General features: G+C 46.5%; 1 protein-coding gene across 1 annotated transcript; it reads right to left on the bottom strand.

Annotated features, from left to right (window-relative positions):
- Nucleotides 1–488: 488 nt before the first annotated feature.
- On the bottom strand, nucleotides 489–6,491 carry LOC144591434 (interferon-induced very large GTPase 1-like). Its single transcript, XM_078395610.1, is given in 1 exon segment — nucleotides 489–6,491. A coding segment is annotated over 1 exon segment (5,982 nt). The 5' UTR covers nucleotides 6,471–6,491.
- Nucleotides 6,492–10,683: the final 4,192 nt, after the last annotated feature.

Genomic DNA, 10,683 nt, shown 5'->3' on the forward strand with positions numbered 1-10,683 from the left:
GTGGCACAGGGGAGAGAGGAGCAGATGATGGGGGAGGTTCTTGGTTAGCAACCAATAGTTTCTCTAGGTCTTGGCAGACAGAGTGTAATTGTTCAGGAACTCCTGATTACTACCACTTAAACTTTCTCCTCTACCTACAATAATGGCAGCACAGTGGCACAGCTGGTAGAGCTGCTGCATCACAGCGCCAGGGACCCAGCTTTGATCCTGACCTTGGGTGCTTTCTCCCTGTGACCATGTGGGTTTATTCCGGATGCTCTGGTTTCCTCCCGCATCCCAAAGATGTGCAGGTTTGTAGGGCTTGTTTCCATGCTATATCTCTAAAACTAAAACCTAAATCAATCTGAAGAAGGGTCCTGACCCAAAACATCACCGATCCATGTTCTGAGATGCTGCCTGACCTGCTGATTTACTCCAACACTTTGTCATTCTTTCTTTCAGAGGTGGACAGTATGTCTGTGCCTACCTCTAACCCATCTAAATGGACTTCACCAAGACTGAATGTCTGTGTTATACGTCTTATTCAGATCTTCCCTCACTACATCCCAGTCAATGTTCCAGGCTTCATCGATCTCTGCAGGCTTTGATCCATATATTTCAGCAAACTTCTTATTGAAAGTGTAGAAAATCCTCTTCCAATAAGATGCTGCCTGTGCGGAAATCTCCCACTGGATGGTCTAGGATTTGTAGTAATCATTGACAGTTTGGTAATCCTTGTAGGGTTTGAATTCTCCATTTGTGTCCTTATTTCTAAACGATGCATTACCTGCGACTAAAGCTGTGCAGACATCAGTTACAAGATGTTCACTTTCTATGAAGCGATAGCCATTGAGTCCATTAGGTCTGTGCTGCTTACAAGAATGCTGTGAATGTACCGGGGTCTCTGAATCACAGAAAACCCCACAGAAAGGACATTTCTTAGTACAGCTGAATAACCCTTTGAACAGCTCTTCACTGGATTTAATGGATAATTCTCCAATCTTTGCTTGGACATCCCAGCCTGTTACCTCACTGAGGAGTCTCTGCTCCACCTCTTCAATAGATGGCAGAACTGCTTCTGCCCATTTCTTGCCATCACCATCACTGCGAAACAGAACGAGGTTCATTTCATCTTTGGGCATTGAGATCCTAGTGTTTAACTTTTCAACAAACATGTCCAGGAAGCTCTGAGCATTTCCAGCAAAGTTCTGCATCACCGCATCCTCAACAATCTCTTTAGCTTGCCCAGTGATCTGTGTGACGATTCCTTTAGCCAGTCGGGTAAACGTGCTCTCCCCATCACGTTGTGTCCTGCAGTGTTCAATAACCTGCTGATGGAGCCAGTCTTTGGCCAAATTCTCAAGGTCAGTGATATACCGGTGATAGTCATCAAATGTACCCCTTTGTTTCAAGTGCACCAGGAGGGCCACAGTGAAGTTGTTGCGGAGACTGTACTTTCTCTCAGAGTCATTTTGTTTCATATCATCCACAATGTTCACACTGAGAGCCTTGAGGGTGGCGTCTCTGAGAGCTGGCAAGAAACAAGATTGTGCAAACCGTTGAGCTTGTCTCTGGTTCTTATCCTGCTCTGTGTAAATGTCCATGAAGAGATCAAAGTATTGACCCTTCATGTTTCCCAGTCTTTGCCGCGGGTCATGTTTCTGGATGAACCTTGTCTGCATCTCTTGGAATCTTGGTACAGCGTAACCACACAGGTGAAGTTTAAACTCAGCCCTGAATTCCTCACTCATTGTGAAGTTTGGGTGTGAAATATTGTTAATTTTCTCCTCTATAATATTCAAAAGTTCAATACAATATTTAATGTCATAATCCATGTCCATTTTTGTGATGTCACTGATCCATTGATGGCATTCATCCTCGAGGGACAGTGTTATCATGGCTGCCCAATTAACATCTGATTGGTGGAAGATACGACTGATATAATCTTTAATCCAGTTTATCAACTTTCTCATCCATGTCATGTTGATGCGTTTCCCTTCAATTTGAAAGCACTGGGTTCCCTGTTTACTAAGAGATTTTCTTTCTAGTATTTTGTTAATCACCCTCCCTTGAGTTGCTGTGTGGTCTCTGAGAAGATTTTCAATCTCCAGTTCAATGTTTCTTTCTCTGCAGGGCTGATAGTCCATCTGTGACAGTGTGTCTTGCCACATCTTTCCAAAGGCAGTTTGCAGTTCCTTGTCACCAAACTCCTGATTTGACCCTTTACACTTTAATAAAAGCTCCTTGACCTGTTGTTCGATCTGCTTGTGACATTTATTCCAGATATCATCCACTTCCTGCAGTCCCACACGTCTGTTCACAGCATCCCTACATCTCTGTATTGAATCGTACTGAAGCCGTGAACATAAACTGGAGATGCTGAGCTTGAACTCCTCCCTGTATTTCTCCATCAGCTGCACGTTATCAGCCCCACTTTCAAACAGAGATTTTAGTTTATCCAGAGTCTCACCCTCCCTTTTGTTAATCTCCGTCCTGATCTCACGTTCCAGTGTTTGGAGCAGTAGGTTGACGTCACCACTGGCATTGTTTACTGTGTTTTCAGCCTCATTTCCCCAGGAGTGTGTATATTTGCGGAGCTCCCACTCCCAGCCCTTGTACATCACAGAGAGCTGGTTGTAAGCCTCTGCGAACAGACTGTTCTGGAAGCAGAAAATGAAATTCTCATGTTTCACCTGCTCCCAGAGCCCAGTCACCCATTTGGTGAAGTCTGGGATTGTGAGAGCTCCTTGTTCTGGTTTCCCTTTGAGTAAACATTGAATGAGACTGTTCTTCAGTTGGAAGACGTGTTCACTGTAGCCAGTGTTGACGGCAGCCATTGGGGGCGTACCTTGCCACAGACCAGGGATGTACCAGTTGTCCTTGTCAGCATCGTAGTCCATCACATCACGGAACGTTACTCCCTCCAGCTTCTCCAGTTTTGCTGCAGCCTCTGTCATCTTATCCAGCTGTTCCAGGAGTTTCTGACGGCCTCTCAGATTCTGATCGTGTGCACTCACATCCCCAACATTCTGGTGGACAAATATACACTTTGGTCTTTTCCCCGTCTGCTTCATACGGAGTAAGGAATGAATGACAATCTGTAAAATATCTTTCATCTCTGCGATGTTTTCCATGCCTATGTTTACCAACATTATGTTGCTTAATCCCACCACGAATGTTGCCAGCTCATTGTTGTGTTCATAGCTGTCTGTTAGTGTTGCAAGTTCTGGAGCTCTCAACCCCTCCGTGTCAATGACCACGATGAAGTCACAGCCCAGCTCCTCCGCCAGGTTCCCTGTGACCTTCATCAGCTGCATGTAGGCCCCTCGAGTACATCTGCCGCTGCTCACAGCAAACCGCAAACAGAACATTGTATTGAGGAGCGTGGACTTGCCCGTGCTCTGAACTCCAATCGCTGTCAGTACAAACACTCGGGAAGCACGTCCCACCTTCTCAGCCACTGCTTCCAGTACAGCAGTGATCCATGAAACAGGAACGTTGGAGACATCTCCATCAATGAGCTCCAGTGGGAACCCATCCGGCAACAGTTCAGCAGCAACACCCGGTAACTGAAGCACATGTGGGAGGATCTGTGTTTGTTGCTTGATGTTGTGTTGTGTCACTGAGAGTTCATAAACCTGACCCAGTTCCCTCATGAAATGCTCAAGGCCCAGGGAACTATCAGTCATCTTCTGATCCATGTCCTTCAGCTCCTTGACCTTCTGCATTGAGTCTTTGCTCAGTTCTTTATAATCCCTTCGCAACCCTGCCATGATTTCCCTTGATTTACTGTCCAGCATCAGCTTCAGCCACTGCAAGGAAATGGCCCTGTCATCCCCACCAGGACCGGTGAGGTGGTCAATGAACATCTGCATCTCCTCCGACAGGCTCTGTCTGAGCTGAGCTTCCCGGATTCTTTTCTTCTCTTGGTCCAGCTCGTGGTTATACATCTCTGTGGTTCTGTCCCCACGGAGTTTCATCCGAGACTTCTCTTTCTCAACTTTAGACAGCCCTTGCCAGAGCTCTCCATGAAAGGGTAGCACTCTCTTTTTATACCCAGTGATGTCTGCTGAGTCAAGACTGCCCAGTATTTTGGTCAGGTCCTTGGCCCGTTGTATTTCAGGCTGATGTTCATCGACCTGAATCCCACTTTCCCTCGCAATGTCACCCATTTGTTCCAGACTCAGGAAGCTCTGGTCCCTGTCCCTCATTAGAATCACTTGTTCTATCTGAGAACGTAGTTTTTCCACAAGTTTGTTCTCGTTTACATTTGTCCGAACAATGCATTGTTGAGGTTGTAACTTCAGATCTTTGAACAGTTTCTTTACCTGCTCAGGGGTGATGTGTTTCTCACTGATGTAAGTGTTCACTATCAGAAAGAGTTTTGCCGGTGACTGTGCGAGAGAGGTGAGGAATTCTCTTTCCGTCTCACCGATAACGTCAATGAAAATAAAGAGAGCAGCAGAGACTTTTGCCAGAAACCGAGTGTGTCCCTGGTAAGTTTCAGCATCACCTCGGAGGTTGATGAATGCAGCAGCATCTGGGAATATTTCCATGTTGCTCTTCCCAGAAGGTAGATACCAGCTGATCTCAGCCATCCCATCCGATATCCCACGGGGCACATTCCCACATTTCATCCCAGAGTGCAGGAAGATGTTCTGCTGCAGCTGGGTCTGGCTCAAGGTGAGATTGAGGACTCTGGATTTGGACACCGTGCACCTTCCGAGTCTGAGGAAGGAGACAGTTGGCACGGGTGGTGTCACGATGGGCATCTCCACAACGCGGCTGCCCCCTGTGGGAGATTGTGGGCACCACATTTTAACAATGGACCTCATGGCCCAGAGGAGAAGGGTGGCACCAGGCCCTTCCATGGGTCCCCTCACCTTGTCCCTGGGGTAACTGTGCCCTTCTGGCAGCAGAAAGGGCAATGCAAGTTGGCACAGAGACATCTTCAGCATCAGTTCCTGTTTGAGAGAGTGGTCGGCACAGAGGAAAATGGCAGCAATGATATCCAGAGGGTTCATCCCAGAATCTCCTGGCCCTTGTGCACTAAACAAATGGCTGAAATCTTCTACGTCATCTTTGTTGTCTTTTGAAGACTGAGCAGGGGGCCATTCAGGATTCCTCGCCAGTGAATTAGCTGAGAGGATCATTTGGAGAAATTGCCAAGGAAGATCTTCTGGTCGAGTTGGTTTGCTGTCGTCCAGTGTATCCCAGGATACCTCCCGCATGGACACCAGTGACAGTTTGTGAGGATAATGATCCTGTAAACCCAAATCCCTCACTAGTTGTGGAGGGCTCCGATTTTCAGCCTGGTTATTTCCAGGCGGTGCAACACCAATCATTCCCTCTGGGAGACCCGGTGAATGCTGGTGACATGGATCCTCTGGTTCCCTGCCATCTCCAGGGTCGGCCTCTCTCTGTGGTTTGGACGTCAGGTCCTTGGCCCGTTGTATTTCAGGCTGATGTTCATCGACCTGAATCCCACTTTCTCTCGCAATGTCACCCATTTGTTCCAGACTCAGGAAGCTCTGGTCCCCGTCACTCATGGGAATCACTTCTTTTATCTGAGAACGTAGTTTTTCCACAAGTTCGGCCTCGTTTACATTTGTCCGAACAATGCATTGTTGAGGTTGTAACTTCAGATCTTTGAACAGTTTCTTTACCTGCTCAGGGGTGATGTGCTTCTCACTGATACGAGTGTTCACTATCAGAAAGAGTTTTTCCGGTGACTGTGCGAGAGAGGTGAGGAATTCTCTTTCCGTCTCACCGATAACGTCAATGAAAATAAAGAGAGCAGCAGAGACTTTTGCCTGAAACCGAGTGTGTCCCTGGTAAGTTTCAGCATCACCTCGGAGGTTGATGAATGCAGCAGCCTCTGGGAAAATGTCTGTGTTGCTCTTCCCAGAAGGTAGATACCAGCTAATCTCAGCCATCCCATCCGATATCCCACGGGGCACATTCCCACATTCCATCCCGGAGTGCAGGAAGATGTTCTGCTGCAGCTGGGTCTGGCTCAAGGTGAGATTGAGGACTCTGGATTTGGACACCGTGCACCTTCCGAGTCTGAGGAAGGAGACCGTTGGCACGGGTGCTGTCACGATGGGCATCTCCACAACGCGGCTGCACCCTGGGGGAGATTGTGGGCACCACATTTTAACAATGGGCCTCATGGCCCAGAGGAGAAGGGTGGCACCAGGCCCTTCCATGGGTCCCCTCACCTTGTCCCTGGGGTAACTGTGCCCTTCCGGCAGCAGAAAAGGCAATGCAAGTTGGCACAGAGACATCTTCAGCATCAGTTCCTGTTGGAGAGAGTGGTCGGCACAGAGGAAAATGGCAGCAATGATATCCAGAGGGTTCATCCCAGAATCTCTGGTCCCTTGTGCAAGAAACAAATGGCTGAAATCGTCTACGTCATCGTTGTTGTCTTTTGAAGACTGAGCAGGGGGCCATTCAGGATTCCTCGCCAGTGAATTAGCTGAGAGGATCATTTGGAGAAATCGCCAAAGAAGATCCTCGTTTATCCCAGGATACCTCCCGCATGGACACCAGTGACAGTTTGGCTGATCATTCTCAATCAGTACCCCGTTCCTGCCTTCTCCCCATACCCCCTGACTCCGCTATCCTTAAGAGCTCTATTTAGCTCTCTCTTGAATGCATTCAGAGAATTGGCCTCCACTGCCTTCTGAGGCATAATCTACATGTAGATTGGGCCAACCAAATTGGTAACAGCGCTGAGGAGGAGGATTTTCTGGAATGTATACGGGATGGTTTTTTAAGCCAATATGTAGAGGAACCGACTAGAGGACATGCCATTCTAGACTGGGTATTGTGTAATGAGGAAGGATTAGCTAGCGATCTCTGTGCAAAGCCCCTTGGGCAATAGTGACCATAATATGGAGGAATTCTGCATTAGGAGGAGAGTGACATGATTTAATTCTGAGACTCGGGTCCTGTATTTCAAGAAAGGAGACTTTGAAGGTAGGAGACGGGAATTGGCTAGGATAGACTGGCAAATTGACGGTGGAGATGCAATGGCAAAGATTTAAAGATCGGATGGATGAACTCCAAAAATTGTTCATCCATGTTTGGCAAAAAAATAAAATGGGGAAGGAGGCTCAACTGTGGCTAATGAAGGAAATCAAGGATAGTGTTAAATCCAGGGAAGAGGCATATAAATTGGTCAGAGGAAACAGCAAACCGGAGGACTGGGAGAAATTTAGAATTCAACAGAGGACAAAGGGGTTAATTAAGAGGGGGAAAAAAGAGCATGAAAGAAAGCTTGTGGGTAATATAAAAACTGACTGTAAAAGCGACTTTAGATATGTAAAAAAAGGAAAAGATTAGTGAAGACAAATGTAGGTCCTTTACAATCAGAAACAGGTGAATTTATAATGGGAAACGAGTACTCAAGGAGGTGGCCCTAGAAATCATGGATGCATTGGTGATCATTTTCCAATGTTCTCTCGACTCTGGACCAGTTCCTGTGAACTGGAGGGTCCTGTGTACTCCACTTTTTAACACAGTTGCAAAGAGCAGCTGTAATCTGCAGATTGCAACAGATAAGAACCTATCTAGAACTACAAAGGACTCTCCCACCCTCAATAAATAAGGAACCCTGCTTTTCAGCATAATGTATTAGTTTTAGCTATTTTTCACAAACTGTATTGTGAAGCCTAACATTCTATGTTGGCCGTCTTTCCCACCATGCTTCCCCAGTTTGTGAACTCGAGGGCTAACCATATTATAATCTACTCATCTTCCTTATAATTTTCAAAATTCCCAACAATAATGTCCCCAACAAATCTCACCAGCTTATTGGAATGCATCACAGTTTGGTTTGGGAATAGCTCCATCCAAGACCGCAAGGAATTTTGCAGTGAATTGTGGACACAGCCCAGATCATCGCACAAACCAACCTCTCTTCCATTGACTCCATTTATACCTCATGCTGCCTCGGCAAGGCCAGCAGCATAATCACATCCTGGCCACTCCCTCTTCTCCCCTCTCCCATCATGCAAAAGTATAGGTGTGTGTAAACGCACACCTCCAGATTCAGGGACAGTTTCTTCCAACCTGCTATCAGGCAACTGAATCATCCTACCACAACCAGAGAACAGCCCTGAACGACTATCGACCTCATTGGTGACCCTCAGACTAACTTTGATCAGACTTTACTGGCTCTACCTTGTACTAAACATTATTCCCTTAACATGTATCTTTACATTGTAAATGGCGCGATTGTATCATGTATTGTCTTTCTGCTGACTTGTTAGCATGCAACAAAAGCGGAACCTCAGTACACATGACAATAAACTGAACTGAAGTCCCCCATGTTACACAGATACAGAAATTTAAGATGCACCACGGTGATTTGGTCATCTGGATTCTTAACTGCCTCATTCCCATTTGTCTATACCTGCCCTATGCAGATGGGCCGGTTAGTAATTTGCAGATGACACCAAGATTGCTGCGGTCACAGACTGAGGAAGTCTGTCAAAGTATAATGTGAGATGTTGATCAGCTGCAGAAGTGGGTTGGAAAATAGCGGATGGAGTTTGATGTGAGATAGTGTGAGGTCAAATGCAAGAGGAAAGTATACCATTAATAGCATGACCCTTAACAACATTGATGTGCAGAGAGATCTTGTCCAAGTTCATAAGTCCCTGAACATGGCAACACAAGTAGATAGAGAGGTAAATGAGCAATATGATACGCTTGCCTTCGTAGGTCAGGGCACTCAGTATAAGAGTCAGGAAGTCATGATGCAGCTTTATAGGACTTGGTTAGGCCATTTCTGGAGTAGGTCACAAGGTCGTAAGTGATAGAAGCAGAATTAGTCCAATTGGCCCATCAAGTCTACACCCCCATTCAATTATGGCTGATCTCTCTCTTCCTCCTAACCCCATTCTCCTGCTTTCTCCCCAGAACCCCTGACACCAGGGGTGCAATGCTGCCGGAGCTCACCAGAGTGCCGCTACAGCACCTCTGTAAAAAAAAAGCCAAAATAAACAGAGGGGAATTTTAACCAGCGGGAAATTTAACAGCAGCCGCTCCGGCACCAGTGACAGCTCTGGCACCAAAGAAATGAGCACTGCAACACTGCCTGTCACCCAAACTAATCAAGAATTTATCTGTCTCTGCCTTAAAAAATATCCATTGACAGCCTCCACAGCCTTTTGTGGCAAAGAATTCCACGATTCACCACCCTCTAACTCAATAAATTCCTCCTCATCTCCTCCCTGAAAGCCCCCTTTAATTCGGAGGCTTTAACCTCTAGTCCTAGACTCTCCCACTAGTGGAAACATCCTCTCTACATCCACTCTATCCAAGCCTTTCTCTATTCTGCATGTTTCAATGAGGTCCCCCTTCAATCCTCTGAGTAGTTCTGATTGCCCAAATAGAGGAAGATGTGAAAGCTTTGGAAAGAGTACAGTGATTTACCAGAGTGATGGCTGGGTAGGGGGGAGGAGTGACAAAGAGAGTTGGACAGATTTGGAATAACACAGAACTGCATATGTTGGTTTATATCTGGGATGGACACAAAACTGCTACCTACTGAGTTTCTATCTGCTGAACTACTATCTACCTCTTTGGTGACCCTCGGACTATCCTCAATCGGACTTTTCTGGCTTTACCTTGTACTGAACATTATTCCCTTATCATGATCTATACACTGTAAATGGATCGATTGTAATCATGTATTGTCTTTCTGCTTATTCACAAAATGCTGGAATAACTCAGCAGGTCAGGCAGCATCTCGGGAGAGCACAAAATGCTTTCTGCTGACTGATTAGCACACAACAAAAGCTTTTCACTGTGCCTCAGTACACGTGACAATAAACTACACTGAACGAAAATGCTAAGGAACTTAATGGGTCAGGTTGCATCTCTCTGGAGAGAATGGATAGATAACGTTTAGGGTCAGGAATCATCAGACTGATTGCAGGGGGAGCAGGAAAAAGCTGGAAGAGAAAAGAGGGGGGATGGACAAATCATAGCTGGCAACATTTGACCAAGTTCCCAGATGGGAGTTGTCCATCTACTGCCATTTGGAAGGTCTCAGGACCTTCGTTTCTTCCTTGAACAGACTCAACCAATTCTCCTCTCCCCTGCCTAACAGAACTTGTCCTCACTCCCAACAACTTCTCTTTCCATTCCTCTCACTTTCTCCAAGTTAAAGGTGTAGTCATGGGTACTTGTATGAACCCAACTATCTGTCTTTTTGTTGTTACATTGAACAATATTTGTTCCAGGCGTATATCTGCACCATCCCCAACTCTTTCTCTGCTACATCCAAGACAGGTACATGGATAGGACAGGTTTGGAGGGATATGGACCAAACGCAGGCAGGTGGGACTAGCTGGGACATGTTGGCTGATGTGGGCGAGTTGGGCCGAAGGGCCTGTTTCCACGCTGTATCACTCTGTGACTCTGACATTGACAACTGCCTCCTGCAACGGTGCAGAACTCATGGGCTTCATTAACTTCACCACTAACTTCCACCCTGCCCTCAAATTCACCTGGACTATCGTTGACCCCTTTCCCCTTACTTGATCTCTCTGTCTCCATCACAGGGGACAGACTATCATTGACTGCAAACCTACCAACACCCAGTTAACTGGACTGTACATCAACCCAACCTGCCTCTTGCAAAGATGCTATCCCCAACTCTCCATTTCTCGGTCTCCACCACACCTGCTC

Source organism: Rhinoraja longicauda, unplaced genomic scaffold (genome assembly GCF_053455715.1).
Source record: "Rhinoraja longicauda isolate Sanriku21f unplaced genomic scaffold, sRhiLon1.1 Scf001015, whole genome shotgun sequence".
NCBI classification, from domain to species: domain Eukaryota; kingdom Metazoa; phylum Chordata; class Chondrichthyes; order Rajiformes; family Arhynchobatidae; genus Rhinoraja; species Rhinoraja longicauda.